Raw genomic sequence first — 26,791 nt, forward strand, 5'->3', positions numbered from 1 at the left:
CTATTTCGCTGTCCGCTTTCACCCTCGCGCACGTTTCTTCTCTCCGTCATTAACGTTCCTTCCATCCCCTCTTTCACCTAACACACTCATTTTGCGGACTGGCTCTCTCTCTCTCTCTCTCTCTCTTTCTCTTTGCCTCTTCACCTTCTCCGTTTGGATACAGTCATTTTCGTGCGATTTCGAGGCGGGCAGACGTCTTGACTGACAATTTTTGCGCGTCGCGTTTTATACATGGCAAATGGATCGAAAGGTGGCGATATCTTTGAGTAAAAGGGTAGCTAATGCATAATAAGCATTAATTAGCGTACATTAATTAGCAGACCTTGCGCACGACTATGATCGGCCGTGACACAGTGAGGGAGAGATGACTTATTTAACTGAGATGACAGCACAGAAAGGGTAACAAAGGCTTTGTTGAAATTTAGCGATTTTATTTCCATGTTTCCTGCTCTCTGCAACAGCCTCCTCGACATTCAGTGCAAAACACCAAGTATTTCACGTTGGTAAATATTCGCGGGCAACTCATGCACACGCATATTTTCTGCGCCTTTTAATCGCAAAGTTAAAAATAGATTAATCGCTCTATCAAGAGTATGTTATTAGCGGATGGGCCGGCCCTGGCGCTAATTCATGCCTAATAATAGGAAAGCCCGGGCTCGACTCGGGCAATTTCGCGTCCAATATCGAATCAGCCCCTCACCTAGAACAACCTGGGACGAGGCTGCACGACGCGACGCGAATTAAACAGCCCGACCAGCGTAAAATCGAGTAATTCACAGTTTGCACGCTGAATCGAGCGCAATTCGATAACATTTGTTTAACGATCGCGTACGTCCCGATGCGTCGACGCCGTACGCGCGAACCATGCGGGACATAAGCGCTCGTAAAGAGGACTCTTGAAAGCAAGCTCACTCAAGCACGAAAGAAATGAGAAAATTTGTTTATTTAATGAATTATATTTACAAAGCGCGGCCGGCCCGGTCGCTCCGATAGCCAAAGAAGAAGCGTGCGCTTTTCGACAACGCAAAAATCTCTAGGCAGACAACAATTATAAATCGATGACGAAACATGGCGCATTCGCACGAGCGAGGGATATCTCGGGTAACTTTCGTCGATCGATCTCTCAGCGAAACATCTGAGCTCCTTTCGCGAGGAGTTGTTGTTGCGAGTGCGCGCTGGGTATCTCGAGACGCAATTCCACGCGCGCGAAAAAGGACGGTCTCTGAAAATAATAAAAATAAAATTTCCATCCCCGTCGCGCCGTGACAGAACGTCCGAAATCATCGCCGAGCGTCGCGCGTCGAGAAATCCTCGTGCTCCCGTTAAATTTGCGCTTGTTAAATACACGAGGATCGATACTGATCGATATCACTCACTCCGCGACACGTTTCATCGATCGTTCAGCGATTCGTGCACACATCGAATTAAAGATTCAATCGCAAATGTAAAGAAGAGGAAACGCTCATCAGCGACGCGGAGCGGTTTCCGTGCTACGCTTAATTATATAAAATATAATTAGTTAACCAATCAATCGTAATATGTATATATAACATTACAAATGATCTACATGCTAAACATTTAAACTTAGACGGTATTCGCTGCTTTTGTACAATCGACAATAGAAAAAGAAGAACAATACGGCGATCGTATAATAATAATAATAATAACATTAATAATAATATTAACTGTAGCGTCATTAATATAAAGATAAAGATGTAATAAAGACTTTGCGTAGTAAATAATTTATATAAAAGTTTCTGGCAAACATTAAGAAATCGCACAAAGTTTGATTCTCGCGTCATTCAAATTTCCAACACGCGTGGGCGCGCATACACACACATATACATATATACGCAAGCAGTTACATACAATTGGTTGTTCTTCTTCGTTTTGTACATCTCTTTTACGCTCGTATTCTCATTCGCACCCTTGCAATTCGCATTCGCACATTCCTCTCTCGTCGCGTATAACTCTCTCGCTAGATAGTTTAGCAAACCTTCGCTAGCGCTTGCTAATCTCTCCTTCGCGTCGCTTCCCTGTTCTCCGTCGACAAGTGCGAAAGCAAACGTAACGAAACCAAAGGAGAGGAAAAGAAAAAGCGACATACGCAGGACGAGCTCGTTCGTATCTAAGAAAATTTTTGAATGCGGTATATCTTTCAGCAGTGAGCGGGGGAGTGGAGAAGATTCGATAAAGGTCGCCAATAGACAATTCCGAGAGTGAAGAGAAGCGAGAAATTCAAAAAAACGACCCAAAAAAAAACACGAAGCAATTTAACATCGCCAAACGATTCGATTTTTACTCGCGCCGGCATTCTTACAATACATACGCGTCGACGTGGAATTGTCGCAAAGCGACTCGTCCTGCAGGCAGGAAGGAAATAAAAAGAGTCAAGTCACTATGCATCGCGAAACTACTCGCCTCTCGGGCTCGAGTGGCACTACTCTCTCGAGTGCGCAAATGGGTTGCCCAATATCTTCCCCCTTCGCATTTCTTATACGTGATCGAGTATCGATCGGTCCGATCATCCTGAACTTCAAAAGAATTCGTCGGAGCGGTCGCGTTTTCGTGCGCTCTGCCCGTAAAAATTTGATAGAACCGTTCCCATAAATAGCAGTTAAAGTTACCTGCATGGAATTCAACTAAGTCTCGGCTCCTATATTCCCTCTTCGGAAAGAAACGCAGAATTAGTTAATTTCCACTTAACCCCCCAGAATCAGTTGAACTTCAATTAGCTTTAACGAATATTTATGACCGCAGTCCGTGGAAAATTCGAAAATTCGGACGAGCTACGCTCGCGCTGATTCCCTTTTAAGCTCGTGTCCGTAACTCTCGTCCCCTCGCACTTCCGTCTCTCTCATGCCGATTGTATCTTTCCCCGTCCGAATTGGCGAACCGTTTTTTTTCCCTTTTTTTTCGAAATCAGCAAGTAGGCCTGCGCATAGCGCGATTAGGCATGGCGCTCAGGCGGGAGCGATGTGTTTCCGCGGAAAATTGATCGTTTCCGCCGTTTCCCTCACTCTTCCGTCCACGAGGCGTTCGCTTGTTCTACGGCGCGGCGGGACATTCGATGGGGCCCCGACGCATATTCGTCTTTCTTCTCTCTCCCTTTCTTTTCCCATCTCCGTCCCCCTTTTACATCTTTTTTTTCTAACTACCAGTCATAATCCTAACGGAATACTCTCTAATATATAATGTACATTTACATATATATATGTATATATTTATATATAATAGCCAATACAAATATCACATGTGATCACCTACTGCGCTCGTTACACGAGCTCGCTACACCTTGTACAAAACGTCGAGTCTTCGGAGTAAACCAGCGCGTCTCGACTGCTGGGAGACTTTTGCGGTAGGTAAGGTGATTAGTCTCAACTTTCGATGAAGATGCCTTTCTCTTACGTTCTTTTTTTTTTGCTTATTTTGAATCTTTTTTTTTTTACGTAATCTGTATTTTGTCATCGAGGACAGTCAGGTTCCTAGAATCGTATACATTTCGCGTTCGTTCCTGTTTCTCTCGCGCGTGATTATTGATTCTGATCGTCGCTGATAACGCCCAACACTCGCTTCGTAGCACGAGGGATCTCGCTTAAAAATTACTAAATTTAAAAAACATATACAATCACATCCCGATGAATAGGGGGTCTGGTAGACAAGACTTCGAGTTCCCGCGCGTGCTGAAGCGTGTACGCGCGCGTACGGTATATTACGCCCATCTCTCTCACGCAATGCAATCGATACGAACGACTCGTGGCGCGAAGCGTGTTTACGCGGCGCCGTGTAATGCGGGGTACGAGATATTTTCCAAGAGGGGAGTGTGGAAAGCGCGCTTGGAAAGTCCCTGCGTCACAGATTTCGACGAACCCAAGAAACGTAGTGCAGAACCGTGCTCGTTTTCAATAAGATGATCGATAAGCTGCCGACCTTTCGAAGATGACGATGAAGTCAGAAGTCTGTATAGAGGGAGGAATGCAACATCACGTAAAAAGTTGATCATGTACTGATATCGAATATACATGAATGTACATTTTCAATAGTATATTAGCGTAATCACTAATGATTCTGTTTTCGTTGTCATATTTTTTATATTGATAGACAGGCATGATAGATAAAGGAGCATAATGTCTGCAGGCGGTCATCGTCCATCTTGATGAAAACATCGAAAACATAGCGACCGTGATAATACAAGAGATAAAAGAAAAGAAAAAGAAAAAGAACAAAAAAGAATGACGCTGAGAGAGCGACACCTAGACAAGCGCGATCTTCAGTATAATTATACAGTTTAGCGACAAAAAAAGCTGCGACTACAAGAATATTAACTATCGCTTTTGCACTCGTTCTCCTTTGCACTCCCTCTCTCTTTTTCTCGCTCGCATCTTCTCTCTGTCCATTTTACCTCGTAATATAAAATACTCCCTTAAAGATTTTCCTACATCTCTCTCCGCGTTCAAAATCACACATAATAAATCACATTGTCATAATATGTTAATACGCGCAGTTATATAAATAGAAATGTATACGCAACGAGATACAGAATTCTGGAAAAATGATTTCCGCTGACTTCCATTTGCCCCCGCACTTCTCTCTTCCTCCCTCTTCCTCTCTACCTCTTTCTCTCTGGCACTCCCTCAAGAATCATATTGCGTACTTTTCCGTTCACACTGTCTCTCGTTACATGTGTTACGTGCGCACGCACTCGTCTTACGTACATACACGAAGAAACGTCAATAATCGTCGACAGTAAATCCCGGCTAAAACATAGAAATGCCGTCGCATGCCTGTATAAAATCCCTAAAAATACTATCTCCTACCATGGATTGTATTGTTGGATGACAATTGGATTAGTGACTGTGCGGGTGACTGTTTGTTGGCTCGTTTTTTCTTTCCGTTTTTCCTTTTCGATGCTCGACACCTCGTCGCGAGAAAAGTTTCACCCCCGACAGAACGCGCCTATCCGTTAATAGCCGTGTCACTTTGACTGATTTTTCTTCTTTTTCTTTCTTTTTAATATGCCACGTAAATGTCAGGGATTCGATTCGAAATCAGGAAGACTCGATTCACGAAGAATCGGGGAAGATCACACGAGCGAGGCTCGAGAATCGAGCGTTTGTTCGAAAATCATATCTATCCTTTTAGGCCCCGAGATAATCGTCTGCCTATAAATATATGCGTTTACTGATTAGTTGTGTTTTGTGAGATGTATGTTTCTTTCAAAAAGATGCGTTTATGCCTCTTTTAGTTTTTTCTCCCGTTTGAATAATTTTTCGACTTTTCTCAGCTCTTAACTTGTCTTCTTTCAAGTTGTTGAGATTAGAACGCACGGGTACATATTCGGACTCTCTCTCTTAATTTCGGGCTCCGTGTTGCATCGTATGCCTGTGTGTCTGTACATGCGCTTGACGGCTAGAAGTGTAGGTACGTACCGCAATTTAGAAAATGTCTCAGAATTGTAAATCGCACCTGTTACCGAATATTTCAACGAGTGCGTTGTGTGTGTATATGTGTTAGTATATGTGTATAAGTGCATCATGTACATGAGAAGAGACACGGAGAAGGACGGACGCCTCTTAATACACTGCGCCCTTGATTTTGTTTGTTTATTTAACTCGTTGCACGATTTTTACAAGTCTTTATATATGCCAAAGGTCACTTTTTAAAAATATAAGTTATATCGTCTTTATTTTTTTTCTCATTATTCTCTTTCGTTCGCGCGCATCTTGTCTTCCTTTCTTTCTCTCTTTCATTCTCTTTTTCTCTTATCTCTTATTTATACACTTTCACTCTTGTTCATTCGCACATTGTCCGGCACTTCCGCATTCACTTACATCGTTATTCTTTTTCTCTTTTTTTTTAATTTTTTTTATTCAAACTTTTTCTCTTCCATTCTCTCTCTCTCTCTCTCTCTCTCTCTCTCTCTCTCTCTCTCTCTCTCTCTCTCTCTCTCTCTCTCTCTCTCTCTCTCTCTCTCTCTCTCTCTCTCTCTCTCTCTCTCTCTCTCTCTCTCTCTCTCTCTCTCTCTCTTCCGTTCTCACTGTTCTTTTTAAGTCTCCTGTCATAAAATCCTTGTATATCATTAATAGTACTGACTTTTTTCATTATTTTTATTTAACTCTGCTCTAACGAGGGAATTCTCTAAAAATAATATTAGTTCTATCAGTTCGGTTATGAATGTAGCATTCTAAATGTGCATTTGACAATACATGACGTCCGCAATGCAAACAAGGAAAAAAATCAATGATTCAAAATGAACTTTGACGTAACAGCTTTCAATATAAAAATGTTATAAAAAATATATATAATTCTTAAATAAAATATAAAAATATTTCTCGTGCAAAAATATAATAATATTAATAAAAGTGAGAATAACATTTAAGCAAGAAAAAAAACGTATGAAATTACCATAATATAAAATTAATAAATAAAATTGTTATAGACGTTCTGAATTGCAGTAAATTGTTAATTAATACTTCTTTTTTCTCATAACTTTATAAATAGTAACATCAAATTTCTTTCAGTCATATCGGGGGTAAGTGCTTCGAAATTTACACGATTACAGCTGTCCAGTGTTGCGTTCGTCAATGTCCTATTATCGCAACAGTTATTTATTAATAACATTATTATTAAAAAGAGGCTCTTTACATTCTCTTTCAATTCGCGTTCCAGTTGCTAATTTGTGCCGAAATCTTTGGGGGAAGGGAAAGAGTGTTTATTATACAAATTTCGCGACACTCGACTGATGTAATCCATTCGCTTCAATTTTTCCTACTTCAATTCAATCTTGCTTTTTTTTTGCGCAAAAGATGATCTAGTATGAGCCGCGTCGCACTTTTTACGTTTACCGTTCCTGTCATTCTCTCTTCCTTTCTCTCCTATTCTCTCTTTCCCTCTCACGCACACATACACACATACTCACACATTCATAGGTTTTCGCATTTTAAAATCGTGTAATTTACAGTTACTATACAACATGACTGAAAATACCTTAGACCACGATAATACAATTATAATCGTACTGTTTTTTAATTTTTTTATTACCACTTAATTTTATGTACGTTTTTATTTTTTTACTCCTCAGTATTCATCTCGTTTTTTCTTGTACGCGAGTATCATAAAACATTTATGTTCACTTATCGTACCTCGTACAACGATACTGTTTCTCCTAAGGTTCCTTAGAGTTTTCTTAGATACTTACATTTCTACCTATGTATAACGATCTCTACCTACTCTCTATCTATTCTCAAGCACTCTTGGGCGCATACGCTCTATTCCCATTCGTCAACCTATAATATTCATCTGTCTATCTAAGTGCCTATCTAACGATTTAGCTATCCATCTATCTATCTAAACGTTTAGCTACTTTTTTATTCAAAGTATCCGATTTTCTCTCGCCGTTACTTAATTGCCCGTGCAATCGCACGCGCCTCTATCTCCGATCTCGTTTGCTTAGCGATATATATCTACAGAGCTCGTTGGTCGCCTCGAATTGGAAATGCCGGAAACGTTTCGTCGTGACGACAAAGACCTTTCGCCGGGAAAAGTCTTCCCTTTTGCGGCATCAGCTCGTCATCCCTTTTTCAACACTAAGTCTAAATACGGACCCAGTGTAGAGGTGCGCGAGTCTGACGAGCAAATTATACATGCGTGGACTCTCTAGCTCTAACAAGGACCATTATCTTCAGTTACTTTCGTTCCAGCGGTCGGCATGGAATTTAACGAGAGGTCGTCGAGGTCAGAGACGAGACTTTGCATCTTTCGCGCGCGGCCATTTCTTTTCCCTTGTACTAACGTGTACTTTTAATTACATCTCGCCCGTCGAAAAAAAAGATCGGGGATGGGGAGGAGGGGGGGGAGGGGGAATGTCGCGAACGCGACGACGACCACAGTATCCGAATATGGCTATCAAAAAGACGTCTGGCTTCATGGCCGTTATATCTTAAAATTGTAAATGCTACATATATTTATATATTTATATATATATATATAGATTTATTTATTTATTTATAATTAATCGTGAACATGGTAACAAATAATGAAACATTGAAAAAATTGCACAATATACAAACTCAGTGTTCGACTCGTCTCCTCCCTTGGATTCTCCATCTTTCAGATTTTTGGAATACCCGTGGAAAAAAATACACACACGCACACACGCATGCACACACGCTCACACGCAAATACGTATACACGCGCGCATCGACGACCCACGCAGACATAAACACAGCCGCACTCGCATACACATGCACTCGTACGAACCGTGCCGACCCTCAGTCAGTCGGGCTTACTCAGTAGGTACGGTATATTTTTAGGTTCTACGTGCGTATCAATTAATTTATTTGGCCACTGAACATTTAAAATTTAGTTATTTTTTATTTCTCATCTTGGCTATTTTGCCTCTTACGATCAGGTAAGATTAGTCTTCTTAAAGTTTCCACCATCTCTCGGTTTTTGATAGGTGCGTGCTGCAACGATTTCGATTATTTCGTACTTTTTTTTTCCTTTTTTGCCAGGATACTTGATTATTCTGTTACGCGCGATATATTAAATATCGGGACCTTTCAGATCGATGACGAGCGAGACGAGCAATTTCTCGCTGATGATATCAGCTATGGTAGATCAGCTCGCGAATACAAGATAATAAAGTCGACTGTATGCCGTGGATCATGCACGAGGCAGGGAATCGTTTGCGAGATATTCGGCTGCGTGAAAAGCGTACGAAAGTCTTATGCGGATTGTACAGCCCGTAATATACTTGCTTATCTACATTGTTTCAATGAGTTATGACGAGAATATTAAAAAATATATATCATTTGTATTCTGTTGAGTTTTTCGTGATGATCAATGTCTCGTCGAACGATCCCCTTACCCGCGCATGTTTCGAACAATGTCTACAGTCGGAAAAGATCACGAGAGACGAAGTCCTTTACATCTCCCCACGCAAGCATGCAAAATTTGAGTAGGTTTTATTTTCCGTAAGAATAAAAAAGCGCTGCGTCAACAATGACGATCGAGTGGATTACCTGAAAGCTAGAGTGCGTCGGCATTTTAGTAAAAATCAGCTGTAAGTAGCAAAGCGAAACAGTCGTAGCCCGCATTTATAAGCTTCTTTGCGAGCGAGCGGTGGTAGCGCGGCGGTGGAATCGGCGGCGAGCCGCGTTGTAATTCGCACTGTAAATTCAGGATTAGCACCCGGCACAGCGAATCTTCGTTGCCGTCCGAAACTGGTCGAAATCACGTATTCAATTACCACGCGTCGCGTCCGCCTCGACTCTCCGGCTGCGTGAGAGTGCGGTTTCGATACGCTCGAGGGAGATATCGTCGGCGCGGTATTGCGAACGCCACGTGCGTGTTTTTAGTCGCGAATGTCTTCGCAGAGAGTTCCTGAAAGAAAAAGCAAGAGAAAGGAAATAACGTTTGGCACCGACAGTTTGCATTATTGTCCTCGCGAAATCTACGTTTTTCTCTATTTTCTTTTAGTGCACGCGCGACGGCGCTCGCGATACCCGGACGCATCTCGACATCGGTAAATGCGACAACCCGTTGGATTCGTCTTGGAAAAGATAAACGGTTTGTTCTGCGATACATATACTATATATATAGTAGGAGCGAGCGTGTCTTTTATTTAACATTACAATTCTCTTCTCTGTTTTTTTTTTTATCGCGAATGAACATTCACCCGTGCCGTGCGCCATTGAGGATCGGCGAAAACTTTAGGCTTTCTCCAGTCAGCTTCTCGCTTCTCGAAGACCTCCGGTGGCTAAAGTCGCAGCTTGAAATCTTCGACGGTAGCGCTGATCTTAGAATGTAACGAATTGGCAGTGATTGACGTCTCTCGTGCGAGACTTCCCCGGCGACTTCTTTGTTCGGCAACTTCCCCGGAGGTCCCCTCTTTATATTACATTGGTAGCAATCTCTCTTCCGGATCACTGCTGACCGTCGACGTTTCCGTCTCCTCAAATTCGCGCGAGTTAACGGGATCGAAAATTTGTGTCGCGCGATTCCTTTGGCTCTTAAAGACAAATGTCGTTGATTTACTTATTTTTCTCCTTCTTTTGATCTTACAGGGCATTTCGCAGGAAATGCACGTCGTTATACACGTAACTCTTTGGACTCCGATGAAGCGTTACTCTATAACACGTCATCTGACTGCTCGTCAAGCCTTCTTCCGAATCGTTCCTGTCGATCGTTTTAGACTTAAACTCGATCTTCGATTGTCTCCAAATAGCGTCTCGCTAATCATCGATCTCCTCAAGTGACCCTCGAAAACGGGTTTTCCGTCAATAACGGAGTCTGACGAATCTCGAATACCTAATACAGCTACTTTCGTAGAATCTCTCTCTCTCTCTCTTGATGTTTGTTCATCAAGCTTAGGCGTTCGATAATCGATCGCCTTCTACTTGCAGCGTACTACTAGGTGACCTCGGAAAATGCTAGATCGCGTGAATTTCGCCGTGCAAATGAAGATCTCCGCGATCTTTTACGAGGAAGAGGTCTCGACGGTCTCAACCGCGGAGTGCGACGCACGGCTGCGACCGCTCGCGGTGACGATTGATTACACGTGTCTCTTCATGTGGAGAGCTAGATGGTCGCTGCGGGAGAAGCATCGGTCGCAATGCCGGCACTTGAACGGCTTCGCGCCGGTGTGCTTGCGGTAATGGCGCGTCAATTCGTCCGAACGCGCGAATCGCCATTCGCAGCCCTCCCAGCTGCACTTGTACGGCTTTTCCCCTGAAACAGAAGAAAGGAGGAGCCACGTTAGCAAATCCGATAGGACGGTTTAATCACAGAACGTCTCCGATGAGTCAGTTCATAAAATTCTAATCGGTGTAAGACGCATTTTAACGCCCACGTGATCGTAGAACGTTTTCGATGAGTCAGTTCATGAAATTCTAATCGGTGTAAAACGCATTTTAATGTTCATGATACCATTGATACATATAAAGCAGAAATAAATAGACATTTCCAATAAGATTTAGAAGCAATACAAAGTTCGATAATAATTTTATAACATATTTAATACAGACAAAATAAAAAAAAGTAAAATTTCATAGATTTAGGAAATTAACAAAAACTAATATTAAAGAGAAATCAGCGAATACTCTTCATCAAGCTTTTAATTTACAAATTTATAATAAATTATAAGTAGGTAATAAATAGTAAGTAGATCTTTTCGCTTTCAGGAGATTACGAGTTAGTATCTTTCTAAACCGTGGAACATTATACCAAATTTGCTATAAATCACATATGTCTAGTTTCGGCAAACTGCCATTATCAATCGGCAGTTTGCGCAGAACACGATGCTGGATAATGTCGCCGTTTGTACAGAGATAAGCGGAACCACAGAGTATCAGTCTCCTACTTGAGAAAGCTCGTTCGTTCAATGTTACGATCCAGGCACCGTAGGGGCTTCCTTGATCGCAGAACAGTAAACGTACCGCGATAGGCATAAGCTTAGAGCAAGAGCGATTCAATAGATTTCCACGCGATGATACGAGAATTGGACGTTATTATCCTCCTAAACAGACTATCAAAGACAATGAGTGGTATCTAATCGTCGTTAACTGCGACGAAACGCCGGCGACGGGATTCGTGTCCAACTGTCGGCACAATAGCAACCACAGGTTGGACGGCGATACAAATCCCCGTGTCGCAAATCCGAGGTAATCCCCTGGGATTCGCGCGGCGATTGAATCTGATTTAAAAACCTATATAACCCTGAAAAATCCGCCCGATGCCGCGCGTGTCCGCCCTGCTGCTGATTAACGACACGTGAGAGAAAAATCAGAGACCGAAAAACACGTGTGCGCGACTGCATGCTGAGACGGAGAATCGCGTTACCGCCTCGTCAGGCGGAAGGAGATACCGTGTGTTATTAAGCCCGTAAATAATCTATTCGGTAATATAGAAGGCGGCTGACGTTGATGAGGCCACGGTGGAGAAGAGACAATACGAGGTCACCACCTGTGGCGCGATGTTAGCGAGATTAACAAGCTGAGGGAGTTTCGCAGCACGGAAAGAGAAGCGGGTTGAGGTAGGGACGGGAGGGTCGAATCAGAGGCAGGAACGTACTGTGAACCCCATACCAGCTGGTAAATCGTGGCCTGTCGGGGAAAGGGTGACTGGCGTCGAGCCGCCCTCGCCGACGTAGGTATTACGATTCATCGACCTCGCAATAACGATTTCTTTTACATATGGTTTAATACCGACCCGCGCACTGTTCTCTTTCGTTTAATTCTTCATGTGCATCGGATAATATTCTTGATTGTCGAGTAATCTTTCGCAGATCAGTTGAGAAGCACACACGAGTTAATTCTGCCATTTATGACGCATCTCGAAATATGAAGACAAGATCCGAGAACATTTATGTAACAAAACATTTGTAATAAACGAAATAGTAGATTATCTCTGGTGAATAAATCTCTCAAGGAGTAATGAAAAATTATGGCTCTGCAAAAAGGCTACAAGCGAGGGCTTTGTCTTCCTGATTTAAACTTTCCGAGTGTCCGCGTGCAGACGTGTCTCTTGTCGCGATCTAGATACGTCCGTTGTAAAGTACTTTGAGCTCACACTGAAATACGATCTTCTATTATTTTTGTCAAGGCACGAAATTTGTCGGGCATATCCGACCGCATCTAGGAACTGATGCGCGAGTATATTTCACAACACCGCCGTCGAGATAAAAGTAATACAAATGTGTGTATAAAACCCCGAAGAGAAACGTTTAACACGTCGCCTGCCCTCCCGCGGTTCTCATAAATCCGAAAAAGAGGCGGAATCCTCAACTCCACAAAGTGCTGTTTTTAGATTGCCGTGTCTGTTTCTGTTTGCGAGTTTGCGTATAAAAGGCACGGTTGTAATTTAAATGTAGTGTTTTCTCATCCGTGTAACGCGCTGCGCCTGAAAAAGTAGATGTAACAGATTGCATCGTGATTTCAGTCATGTCTTGATGAAGACATTTTCCGCGCGTCGCGCACGATCAGTATTTAAAAAAAAAATGGAAAATATACTAAACTATGTAATCTGAAACATCCCGATAACATCCACTAATGTGTGTTTACATGATAATTAATATAATTTCTTAGTCGTTAACCGCGTGACCGATATTACGTTCTAAAGAAATGTAAAGTAGAAAGAAGCATCTTTTTAGCTTTTTATTTGCAAAGATATATTGTCCTTTGCATCGTAACACAATATAGACTTATTCTAAATATATAAATATTAATACATATAGTTGCAAGTTTAGTTTTTCTGGCAAAGAAGCATTTAAAAAAAATATATGTATAAAAGATAATTAAATTTTCGAAAGCCTACACCTGCCCTCGACTACGCAATCACAATGACTGGTGCAACTGACGTTTCCCCGAACGACTTTCCACATCCCACGAGAGGAGGAGGAGGGAACGAACGGAAAAAAATTTACACCGCGTTTCGGTCTCTTTCAAAGTTGTTCCGAGGGGGTACTAGCGGGAACCCCTCTTCTCCACAGAGTCTTTCATCCCCGGTAGGAGGTGACGACGACAAATCCAGCCGGGACGTGGCGACGCATAACCAAATCCGTCCATCCCCCCGTTACTCCACCATCTGCACCCACCCTCGACTGTTTCCGGCGCCTCCGCCAACGACACCCGACATTCTACGAGGCCGCGACTCTGCGGAAAATACGGCACACGTACTTGACGTACCTCACACCGTTCATCCATCTCACCCTTTCGCCCCTCGCGCGTTTCGAGAAAACCAACCTCCGGATACCATCCGCTCCCCTTGCCGTCTCGCTGTCCTCCGCAGCCAGCTAGAGAAATGGTGACACGAATGTGCCGCCTGGGCCCCTCCGCGAGGGCAGGAATTGCGAACTTGCGTCGGGGAGAAATTCCGGGGACGATAAGAATAAACCGCGACGGAGTGGAAGGTGCCGACGGCGCATGTATTACAAGTGGCCTGGCTGGGCGAAGAGAAAAATTGTCGTCGACTCCACGGACTGTTGGATCGCGGTGGCGACGAGAGGACACTTGTCTCTCGACGGTAAAGTTTCACAAGGTGTCGACTCAGCGTGATTGCAATTATCGATCTACATTGAATTCACGCCACAGTCTACCTACAGAATATTTATTGTTACATACATTCGGATAAATAAGAAAAATCAAACAACTGTTATTATTCTTTATCTATTAACATTGCGAAATAGGATTTAACGAAGTAACATCTATTTTTGCCCATATATTTACCAATAGAATCTTATCGCTTCAGCCTCAGTAACGAGAACTGTCATAGCTCTCACTGTACGATAACGAGGAGCCGATTGTTTCGTTCGAGAAACCATCGGGAAACGAGAGAAAGAACAAATGCGTATACGGCATACGCGAATGTTCGAGCGTACGCGTTCGCGGAGCTAACGAAATTTTTTTGCAAAAATTCCGTGCGCGGCCGCGCGCGCGCGCGCGCGCGCGCGTAATGTTCGATTTCATGGGCGAATTAAATTTTGCGTAGCCATGGCGACCATGGCGTAACGCTTTACACGACCGCAGGCGTTTATCGCGAACGCGTGCCCCGTCTGGCCCGTTCGACGCGCATGGGCATATCACAGCGCGGGTCGGAATACACGCGAAACGACATGTTAGGTACGTGCAACGGGCATTGCGCATTTTATCGCCGCATAATGGCCTCCCGGCGGTTCGTTACCACCTACGTAATAAAGCCATATTAAACAAGCTTAACGCGTTAAACCCTCTCGTCTCGTCCCACCTTCTCGTCCCCTTCGCGCGTGTCGACAACGAATGTTGCTAAACGACGCGGTATGGAAAACCGCTCGCACCCTCGCCCGCGTCGTTCTAGATATTTTTAAGCGCGCGCATCGGGATACATTTACTTCTTCTCCCATCCTTCGTTATGTTGATAGCAAGAGATAAAGCGAAAATTATTTTCTACGGGAGAAAATTACGCATTAATTGCACCACGGTTCATGCCTTTGCGTTTAATGTTTAATCTTCTGGATGTCTTTTAAACTCGAGTTTGGAATCTTTTGGACATCTTTTGGATTCGAATTCTCGTATCTGGTTCAGTTAAAAAAAAAATTACGTTAAATATTTTCCAAAAATAATAAATGACAAATAACTTTAGAATAATTACCTATGTGCAGAAAAGATGAAAAATTAATCTAAAATTAATTTTTAAATAAGCGAATTGTGAGGAAAGATACTAAGATTATTGCAAAACTTACTTTCATATTGCTTTCGGTATATTGCAGCAGCCATTCTGCCATAGTCAGCTTTTGTCGACGTACATTTTCATGCAACGTTAAGTCATTAATTTACGCTAGCATATAATGGATTTAGACGGGTTGATGATTTCAGCCGTTTGCATACCGTGTTATACATAAACGCCACGAAACTAATGCGATTAGTTTATACCTTGCGCGAAACGCATAACATATTAGACATTGTTTACCATGAATATAACGGATAAAATCATCAATAGCTTCGATTAGCGAAATATATCAGAAATTCATCGAAACGAGACGTAATGCAATTATGAGCCTTTGAAGAGGTCATTTTGTCTCGTTTTGATAACTGAATCCTGCACATGCGATATAAGCAATATTATTATTAGAGAACAATGCACGTTCCTGTAATCTGCGTTTTATTATCGTATAATGACCCCGCCTTGTTGTCGACGGTGCTTCGCCGTTTCCACGTAATAGAGCGGTATTAAACAAGTAGACTTAACTCCGTTAAAACATCCCCGACGCATTCTTTTTCATCCCTCTGCACTTATTTATCTGCCCAAGCGGATGCAACTGACAATACAAATGACAATGCGTCGGTGCATGTCCTTGGTCCTTGATGATTATTTTTACTCGCGGCCTTGAGAATTAAATTAATAATCGTCGAGATATCAAAGCGACAATGTGCCTCTGCACTTTCCGTTTCATCAGCTTCATAACGCAAACTTACGTCACTACTTTTTATTCATAGAACTTTAGCATGAATCGAGATACCAATGCGAATTTCATTAACTGCGATAAATTCACAGTATGATACATAAATCTGATTACGTCAAATCTGGTTTAATTTTCTAAAATTTCTCTTGAACTACCCTGGAAAAAGTAATTTTCAAGCGCACAAGAATTTTAAAAGTGCGATACTTAAATTATTACGCCGAGCACGTGTTACCCTTCTGTTCTTATCCCAATAAACATTATCTCGTAGAGAAAAGGCCGTCAGGAAACACGCAAAAATATCGGCTTTTACCTTTGCATGTAAACGAGTCGGAATACCGAATCGTCCTAAGTCTAAAAACGCGGCACGCTCGCGTGCTCGTGAATAACGAAGTTAGCGTCTCGTCGCGCCTTATACGGTATGCCAGAGCGTTCTTTCCGGCGGAAGGGCGATTTTTCTATGTCCTCCCTCCGCCAAGGACGACGACGTTACACCGGCGGGGGTCCGGGCGGGCGGGTCGGTATTGCGTCGATATGTCAGTCCGTCCTGGCAACGTGTGCTCGTCGTCTTTGCATTTTATTAAGTCCGCCGCCGGCGAGGATGTATAGGGTACCTTCCGTCATGTCGCCGAGGGATAGGACAACCGGAATTTATGGGCGAGGATTCCGCCCCTGAGTCCGCCTTTTACATCCGAGGACATTTTGCGCGAAAACGTTTCGGCGAATAGCGCGCGTCTAATACCCGAGGCCATCGCGAGCAGCCGCGTGACGGATCGCTCGAGGGACGGCCGACTCGAGATTTTTCCTCGTGGCTCCCTGGAAAACTCACCAAGTCGCGGCTCGAGCGTTACTTTCCCCCCCCGCGATACTTATCGCCAGCGACTTCGCAGACGAGTTCCTTCGCGGACGTTTCTCGTTACTCGCAAACGAACTTCGCGAGCGATCGACGGCCGTCGATCGATCTACTTTTGCTTGAAACGACGTCGTATAGAAAACTTCTATTCGGGACAGAAACATATCGAATTTCGGCACCGCGAAATAACTTGGCTGCCGAATGATTCTGAATTACGTAAAACCAATGATTGCGGAAAGTTGACTCTTTACGACATTGGGCTTTTTACCGAACTGCAAAGTAGAAATGAACTGAGAAGTTGCGATCACGACATGTTGCGCACTTCCGTTATTCCTTCTCAGAATTTAATGTCAAATAAGTTTGCTACGGCTTAATATATTTCTTGCTATACGCGATGTCAACGTATAACTTTTCGTGTTTTATCGATCTTACAAATAGGCAACGACTTTGAACGAATAAATTCTCCATTTTCTGTTCTCGAATTCCAGTTTTAGGGGAAAATACGTTGAAAACTTATCTTTTCAGAAAGAAACGGTCGTCACCGCGAGCGAGTAAGAAAGAGGAACGCTTTCTTCGGAGAAATATCGTACGCTATAAAAGAGGAAATGCAAGGTATCTCTTTTACAAAAAGATTTTGCTTCATGCCCCCTGGGAAGAGAGATACGATTTTCTGGCACTGCCAGCATAGTACTCGTACTTTACATTAGTCGCTTTTATGCACCTCGCGTTTCGCGTGCAATCTGAGGAATTCCTCGTAGTGACGCGTATCAAATTACGAGACGTATTGCACCCGTTTCTTTTTCGCATACCGAATTTCGGCGGAGCACGGCCCTCTTTTTTTCTTGCAGGACAAGGCAAGGATAGAAACCAACCCCCCTGTTGTCGGAATGAAAAACGGTGGGAGCAAGAAAGAGAGGGTTTTCCTTTCAAGAAATATTGTGCGCTATAAAGGAGAAGATACGCTTGTACTTTATTCACAAAAAGATTTTCATTGCCCCCGCCGGCGAAGTAGATGAGATTTTCCGATAGCGCGGGGATTCCCTTGCATATTCAAAGGCGTTCTACGCGCGAAATCTTTCGGTATCTAATGGCGCGAGGCCTTCGACGCATTTGCGAAAATTCAATCGAACGCAATCGCGAGATTTGACCCGCTTGAGTGGCAAACAAAGCACATTCGGTAATATCGAACGTTTCGACAGATATTGTATTGCGCGATAAGGATCGTTTCTGCTTTAAAGAAACGCATGGTTAATTTTTTACCGGGGAAAAAGAGAGAGATGTTCAGTGAACTTCTCTGCGATTAGAGTACCGAATTCTGGTTTGCATCCAAAAATACTTGGCAAGGAGAAGTTTCTTGTTGTGAGAGCGTTTAATATATCAGAGACCATCCTACAGGACCGCGTGATAGATCGTTCGAGGGACGACCGGCTAGACGTTCCCGACGTAAGAAAGGGTCCGCGGAAAACAGCGCAGTTACCCCTACCTACGAAGGGGGATGACATTTTATTTTTTTCGACATTCCACTTCGGGGAGGATAGTCTGGGATCCTTCTCGAGGATCGCATAGGGGTCCGAGAGGAAATTTTACGAAGCGCGATATCGCTTCATACTCAGTTTTGAACAGGCGGATTTTGCGAACGACGTTGTTCTTGCCGGTACGAGATAGCAGCGTTATAGAAATGATAAATGAGAGATTTCTTCCGGAAGTATCGCATGGTGAAAATGGGCGTGCGAAACAAAACGCGGTAAAGTAAAAAGAAACTCGCACACTCGGGAATCGATCACGCGTTTTTCAGTTTATTTATTATTTTTCGTTATATTAAATCGTATGTAAATTATATGCGCAGAAATCAAGACAATTACAATCTGTATATATAATCGTCCGCACAGGGATTCTCTTATGTTTTACCCTTTTCCTTTGAATTTATTTAAAACAGAAGTTTTTAGTTTTATCATTAACATCAAGTCACGAAATCACAGATAATCGTATAATAAAAAATGACGCATGAGTAAGAGATATCGCAAGTGTCGAGAGATATAACTTCACATAAAAATTGCGCGAGACCCTTTACAGCCTCACTTTTTGAGACCTCGTCTCCGTGACGCATGTATAAAAGATTTTCATCGCGTGTCGCGAAACTGCCGGATGCGATTCGCATTTCGCGTGTTGTGAAGTGTGGTTACGCTGTCAACCGAAGCGAGAACTTTGACGACGTTTCCAATTGTTTGCGGTACATAACCCCCGTCGCGGCAGACGGGTCTAACTTTGGCGCGATCATGTGTTTCGAATAGTGCCCGAGGTGCGAATCGATGTGTGTGCTGCACATGTGCGCGTAGAGAGCGCATAGTCGCTTCGGGGTGAGCGCGTGTACAATATACGTTATGCAAACTTTTGCGTAAATAATACCTAAGTAATCGAGGAAATGATCTGCGCGATGTGCCAATACAAACATCGGAATATGCTACTAGGATCTAATTGAACACTATTACCGATATCGTCGATATCGTTAAAAGCAGCCTGCCAATTTCGTTGAAATATTTCGTAATTCGAAACGTAACGTGAAAGCATCAACATCGTGTTTGCAATAAAACGTTCCTATTGGTATTCTTTTATTACAACATACGCGCAATCCAGATTCGCCAGCAAGTTTCCATCGCGAATCTCTAGAAATAAAGTCTGAAAAAAAAAAAAACGATTCGATTCCACTGACTTGGCGCAACAAAGCTTTTCAAAGAATCGCGAAGCGTTTTATTGCTACTGATACTCGAATTACACGCAATAATCGATTAGCTTCCAGTGCACCCATAACGGTTCGTTCGCGATAAAATGCGCTCCAATATAAAATAGACGACTTCCCCCGTGTAATTAATCCTGAATTAATTACGTTGACCTCGATTGACCTAAATTTAGCGGTGAAGCTAACTCTCTCTCGGGTACACGATCGCGATTCGGTTGCGACTTTCCAGCTGCAAAAATCGATGGCTGTGCCGTGTATCGCATTGGAGCACCACGGCACGTTGGCAACATCTAAGATTTAACATCGACGAAATATAGAAGGGAGAAAGGGGAAGATCACTTACAACCACAGGCGCCTGCGGTCTCTCGTAGGAGAGGGGGGAACTCGGGAGATGCAGCTGAGACTTTGAGCTTGCGGTTTAAACGTAAGAGGAGACGTGTTCAATCGCGCAGATGCACTTGGCTCGCGGGAATACGACTACGACGACTACGACGACGACGACAACGAAGAAGAAAGCGGACGGTGTGTCGCCGAGTTCAGTTTCTCGAACCATTATTTACGAATCGCATTACCGCGATGCACCGCGACCAGAAACTTTTAGTAATGGAGTTACGGGGCTCGACGACGTGCCGCTTACCAGCCCCCGCGAACGCGCTCGTCTCTTCGAATCAATGTACCGACAAATTTCGGATCACCGTCGCGACGCGAGTTGTTCCTGCGTGCACCGGCACGATGTGTCTCTGCGACGACAAATAACAGGCTCGTTTATATGCGAAATGGCACCGCCGCGTAAATCACGCGCTGAGGGTATCGTCCGATGCCCATATCGCACATAAGCAATGTAGACGAGGAATATGCACATCGATATATTAATAGTCTATATACATTACGGATTACTTTTATTTATATTTTTGCCAAGAATTTATGTATATTTTACGTACAACTGTTGCGCTTATCTCGTAAATCAGTCTTTTTTTAATAAACATATCGAGAGATCGACATAAATATTATACTTTAAATAATCCAAATATTAAAATGAGAGAAAGTAGCGACCGTAGCGACAAGTAGCGACATAATTAATGTTGTAAAGGAAAGCAATATATTTCCCATGCAAACGGTGGAAACTTAAGAAAGTCGTTCCACCGTTTCGCGAATTTATTTCTTGCTTTATTGTAATGTTTTAACCGGGGCGATTGTGTAACGCCGCGCTCGTTTCTTTCGCGCTTCGGACCATTCGCCAGGCATAAATCACGGATATCCGTTTGCGCGGAAATGCGCTGGATTTATGGTTAATTCGATTATACCGCCCTACCAACGCTGGATACCTTCGGGTCCCCATTGTTCGCGGGATACACCGACACGTCTAAGGAGAAATGCAGAAGTAATGTATATAAGCAGACTGTTTTCGACAGCGCGGATTCATCGTCGCGAGTTACGTTGATAAATAAGTTCCTGGGGCCGCTCGTTCCATTCTTCGTTTGATTTAAGATCGCGGAAAGCTGTGCGTCTCTAAAGCGCTCTCATGTTAAATTATTATACTTTGGCTGACCTACTTCGATCTCCGTACGTAATCTCGGGGCTCACTCCCTTCGATCGCAACTGCCTCTCCCGTATCCCTCGATCCGTTAAAGCAAAGTTTTCAATCGTGAATATATATACGTGAAATACGTATTATCATCTTCGAGTCATTTATATCCCCATTCTCGTCTTCTCCATTCTTCGCAGTCAAAAATATCATAGAGGAAAATATATCTTTGATAATGCGATAAGAAAAGGTGCAGTCTCTGCATGACATTGAAAATCGGTTTTATTAAACTATCTTATTTCGTTAATTGCATAAGTATATTTGATAACTTTATAAATTTATCAAGCGTTTATACATTTCGTGCTAACAGAGGTTTCCTTCTGGAACAAATGTTTTCCTATTTTTTTCTTGTAGAGACCGAGGAATGCTAACGTTTCATTTCCTGCGCGAAATCGCGCGATTGTCGAGTGAGGTCAAAGAAGGAATAAAATCGCTCTTTCTCATATATGTTGACTATCCACTTTCCACAGAACGAAGTGAAGGACTGTTAAGTGTCCCGGGCGAAGCGATCGGACTCTCGCATCGTCGAAGGATCAAAGTCCTGTCCGCGGCGCGCGACGCGAGAACAATGACGTTCGGAATGGAATTCCAGAACGGAAAGTCCCTGTAATTGGAAATCTCTCTCTTCCTATCCTTCCGTTCCTCTTTTCTCTCGACGCTATATATACAGCCGATGTGAGGCTGCGGAACGGCGATCGATAGTTCCTTGACACCCGTGGGAAAATCGGATACGAGAGTCCTGCAACACTCCCGCGCAGCGAGAGAAAGGACCCGCTCGGACAAGAACTTAATACGCGAGAAGGATAAGCACGATGAAAAAGAAGAATTAGTCCGGTTTTATTTTCGCGAAGATACTATAAGACCAGAACAAAGAGTTTATCCGCGGAGGATTTTTCTTTCGGTATTATCATTCCCATAACCAGTCTTCCCCCCGGTTTTCTCTTTACGACTTATAATTAACGTAACTACGTAGGGCTTTCTTCTCATCGCGCATTACACAAATTCCGCGTAAATCTGTCTGCGCTGTGAGTGACAGTGAAAAATCGCGGCCGTTCGCGAAACGCTGCACTCCGCGCAAATTAACCTCTTTGCAAAAGGCCCAAATCCGTTAAACGTTTTAATTAACTTGCGGGTTTAAACAGTGTGATTTAAACGGCCGGTGAAAAACCACATTTCGCATCGGTGCGTAACGCAGGCAAAAATGTAAAATTATCACGAAGTGCTGAACCGGCGAGATTCAAGATATTTCAACGGTTTCTCTCGCGCAAGCTGAGATCGTTGGTTTTAAACAAGCTTCGCGTGCAAAAATCAAATCTTGATAAATCGATGGTCATACTTGGTATTTAGCGATGACGCGTCTCGTCGCTTCGTTAGAAAGGAATTAGCAAGTGGATACGTTGATTGCTAAGTCGTTTAATCGGATCGCATCGTAGAATCGGTGCCAAGTCCGCCGTCTTTGAGAATAATGTGATCCGACGGATATAGATGGGCATGTTATTTCTGTCGTCGTTCTCGTCCTCGTCCTCGTCGTTAAATATAAGATCAGACTAAGGGACTAGATCTCCGCCGATCCTTCTCGGAATATCTACATATCGAGAAGCCCCTTCCCGAAGGGAAACTTCGCCGATGGAATTCGTAACGAACCTTCACGTTGTCGTCTCGCGATCGACGACTCGCTTCGTTTCGTGTCTCGCTACCACGAAGTCCTGTACGCAGGGTAATTAGATTCCGTCGAGTGAGATCAAAGTCTACCCGCCATTTCCATCCCCGCGAAAAGCTCCGCTCCCCGAAGTTTCTCGGTGCGGTTGTTTTTCTCCTGGCGGCGAACTCTCAGAGAGCGTGTCGCCGAACTTTTTCGATGACGAGATCGCGACGGAAATCTCCTCGTGCAGCGGATGAATGTAATCAATAAGTATGGAAGTATAGTCGTGCAATTGTTTCTATCTTAATATTCAAAGAAGAATCGTGAAGCTTATATATTTGAAATTTTTTTATGTCTTCTCAGTTCAACATGCTTCTTGAATAAAATTGATTGGATAATTTATGTATGGCTATAGTATAAAAAAAAACATCTTTAAACATTTTTTAATATCTATAAAAGTATTATTTATACATGTTGAAAATATTTTTGAAGAACCGTCATCTAACAAAAACAAATTACTACTAGTACAGAATGCTTCAGTGACTATAGTTTACTTTTTCTACGATATAACTACGCCTTATTCAATTTCTTACAAGAGAAGACATACAAAGACTGCATATTGACTATTTTATGATGAAGACGATAAGCGGATACAAAACAGAAAGAACTTTAAGAAAACCATTCTGCGACAGAGGGGCGTTTCAGTTTCCGAAGCATATACGTTCAATGTGAAGTACAGATTGAACAAGAGAAAGAAGACGGGCGAACCAATACCTGAGGGCACAGTGCGCTTTTACACCTTTTTCACCGTAAATGTCTCGAGACAAACGTCCTATGACGAGCCGTCGTACATGTCGCGGCCGTCCGTCGTCTGGCGCAGCCGTTCCGCCGACAGGGGGATTCCTTGTGTCAGGACGAATTCATAACAGAGTCATAATTGCGGGACGGGTCCCGCAGTATGCATAATCCCGTAGTTAGCAGTTCTGCTTAACGATCCGTGAGAAGCAATCCCGACGTACCTGCCATGCTGCAGGATGGAGGCGTCCCGGCCAACCCGTCCCTTATTACCACCCTCGCGTTCACACAGTCCCTCCCCCCCTCTTTCTCTCTCCTTCTTTCTCGTCATTTCCACAGTGTAGGGACCGTGCCTAAACTATACATACGTAGAAGGACGAGGGCACGTACCGCAGGGTACCGTACGTATGACTGGCGAAAACCGTAGGGCCTGAGTGTGACGCGACAAAAACCATGGATAAAGAGCATGAGTCCGAGGATGAGGACAGGTCGCACTGGAAGAAGAGAGAAAGGCGAAAGGAGAGTTCGTTAATTACAATCTCTCCGCCTGCCACCGTTCACCGCAAGCGACCGCGAAGAGGATCGGAGGGAGGAAAGCGCGAAGACCCATGGCAATATCGCGTTCGGACAGTGACGCGCACCGTCAACGTGGATGGAAGTAGCGAGACAGATATTGCCACTCTTTAAGGTGGAAGGAAACTTCATTCGTTTTATCGAAGCATAAAAATTTTAATCGACGAAGAATGATCGTTTTGTAAATTAGTATATACCAATTAAGTATATACTGGCGAGCATAGATAAAATGGCAATATAATTGACGTAAATCGTATCTTAACAAAGCCATTTCGTCATTATTATTTTTAACGATTAGATGATTATAAATTGAATTTATAGAAATTTTACTGGCTTATTTTTCGTAATTGCAATAAGTGACGTGCTTTTGTTGATATTAAAGAATAGAGAGGTTTTAAGAATAGAGAAGTTAATGTGAAAAGCCAGATAGAAATGCAAAAATTGACAATATAATACTACAAAATTGATACGTTAAATAAAACACGCTAAACGAGTTCAATTTACTCGTCGTACGTTACGTACCCCTTTCATTTTTGAAAGAATATATTTGCGGAAAGAGCACAAAAATGACAATAGCCAATTAGAGAAATATGCGATGTCGGGCGGATGTTTTGATTCTATCGGAGATAAATGCGTCAGAGTGCGCGCGAATGAGCGCTACATTTGTCTGCTTTGTTTCGTCAGCCAGATGCCATCTCGCGAGCGCGTCGACACGAATAACGAAGCACTCTTAATTTGGCCCCGTAATTAATTATACTCCCGTTGTTCGCGTAGCGGGGATTATCCGGCAGCGATTTGAAAAATTTGTTACAACTCGCGCACGTATTTATCACCCGTAACTCGTCGAACTAATCATAGTTCAGCTTTACCACTATATAATTATTTGAATTCACACGTGTCGTGTCGCGGCAGTCTATCGGATTATCTCGCGGTGACCGATTTGAGCCGACTAATTTATCGACAACCTCGATACACGCAGACCGGAGATCAACTATTAGGTAGACATAGCTGCATCAGCTCACTCACCCGTGTGCGTCCTTTGATGGGCCTTGAGATGCGAGCTCTTGGTGTACACCTTCTTGCACCCGGGGAATTGGCATTTGTGTATCCTGCGTTTCGTGTCGGGCGGACTGTGCTCGTTGCTCCTCGCGTGGTGCCTGTTAGCCACGGTGGTCGTGGCCGCGGTTGTGCCCGCGTGCGCGTGTTGCGTGCCGGCTACCGCGGGGAAGCCGTTCGCCGTGACGGAGATCAGTCTGCAAAAACGCGATTTGCTTGCTCTCATTGGCCGGTACTTTAGCCTCATTGTAATTAGTTCGTTGCGCGCTGTCGAGGCGCGACATCCCGTAAAACGGAGCCCCGTGCGTGTCACGGGACTCGCCAGAGACCCCGGCCGGAGTTTAACACGCGCGAAATAGCGAGTAGCGTGATCGGTAGAATGTTGAGTAATCGGTGCACGTCTCGTGCTTTCAAAAGAAACGCGAGCGAATCGAGAAGAGCGCAATTCCGGCGACGGGTTAATGATGGATCGCGAGAGCGAATTGTTTTAAGTTTCTTACCCCAGCCGTAGCGAGAACGTTCCGAGGCTACTTCCCGAACAACGTCAACTTTTTTTCAACGACCCCGCGTCTCTCTTTTTTTTTTCTTGTAAATTCCGTAGAAAATTGCCCGGGAACGAATTGGATGGGATAAGTCGACCCGGAAAGTACGGCCACTTTATGTCAGGTAATGCCAGTTGCAGTTAATCAAGATAATTTCCGAGCGAGAACGCTAACTATACGGCACATCCGTCTCTCGTAGGGCAAGTATCGCGTTTAGCCACTCTTTCAATTCTAAAGGCAATTAAGTTTTCATTAAGTAAGAATAGCAGCAACGAGAGAGGGAGAACGTCAAAGAGGAAACCGCTGGTTCGGAAGCGGACGTTTCTTTTGCTCGACCTTTCATCACCGTAACGCGGAAAAAGGAAGAGCGTACGTACGATCATTCAGCGGGGCAAAAACGCGAGTTTTACGACACTTACCTTGCGACACCCTGCGCGTTCCCGGCGGTAACCCTGACGATGGCACTCCTCCCGCCCGTGCCGTGAAGGTTGAGGTTGTGCACGTCGAGCATCGAACTCCCACTCGACGAGTGACTGGAGTTGGAATGACCTTGACCCGACCCGGGACTCGACGGCGGCGTCAGGATCTGACCTTCACTTTCGCACCCGCTGTCCTCCTCCTCCTCGATCTCCTGCGGCGGCAAAATCGCGCGCATTATGCAACGAGATTACGATTAATAACATAACGGGATTGATTGCATGGTCCGTGAGTCGCTGTCGGGGATCGTATTGGACTCGGACGGGTTTGCAGCAGACAAATAAACCGATGAGAATCGAATCGATATCGCGCGATCTTGCAAACTCGTTACGTTCAGTCTCGTTGCGTCGATGCAACATTGCGCGTTGAATCAGAAATTGTATTTGCGGGAAAGTGGTTTTAGTCGAATTTGAAAAAAATATTTGGAAAGATGTGGTTGTCTTCACAAATAGTACATGTATTTACAATAAATAAATCGGATGCTATTTACAACGTCCGCGCTTTTCAGACTTCTTACGCTGAAATTAACTTTTAAAGTTTACAAAAGTTAATTGGATTTTAGAAAATATTTTCTAGAAATAAAATCCGGTAACAATT

At 43.6% G+C, this 26,791-nt stretch overlaps 1 protein-coding gene across 2 annotated transcripts in view; it reads right to left on the reverse strand.

Moving 5' to 3' along the window:
* Nucleotides 1–924: 924 nt before the first annotated feature.
* LOC139772120 (Krueppel-like factor 6) overlaps nucleotides 925–26,791 on the reverse strand; it is a 320,096-nt gene continuing 294,229 nt past the window's right edge. Inside the window, exons 4-6 of one of the 2 annotated variants that reach the window (XM_071705660.1) lie at nucleotides 26,137–26,345; nucleotides 25,146–25,372; nucleotides 925–10,731 (exon numbers count right to left, since the gene is read on the reverse strand). In XM_071705660.1, the coding sequence (XP_071561761.1) occupies nucleotides 10,556–10,731; nucleotides 25,146–25,372; nucleotides 26,137–26,345 (612 nt within the window). In that variant the 3' untranslated portion in view covers nucleotides 925–10,555. Of the gene's footprint in view, nucleotides 10,732–25,145; nucleotides 25,373–26,136; nucleotides 26,349–26,791 lie in introns of both variants that reach the window. The other variant, XM_071705572.1, reaches the window with a different exon arrangement.

This window comes from Temnothorax nylanderi, unplaced genomic scaffold (genome assembly GCF_030848795.1).
Source record: "Temnothorax nylanderi isolate EJ_2023f unplaced genomic scaffold, tnyl_v1.0 TNYL_tig0001_pilon, whole genome shotgun sequence".
NCBI classification, from domain to species: Eukaryota; Metazoa; Arthropoda; class Insecta; order Hymenoptera; family Formicidae; genus Temnothorax; species Temnothorax nylanderi.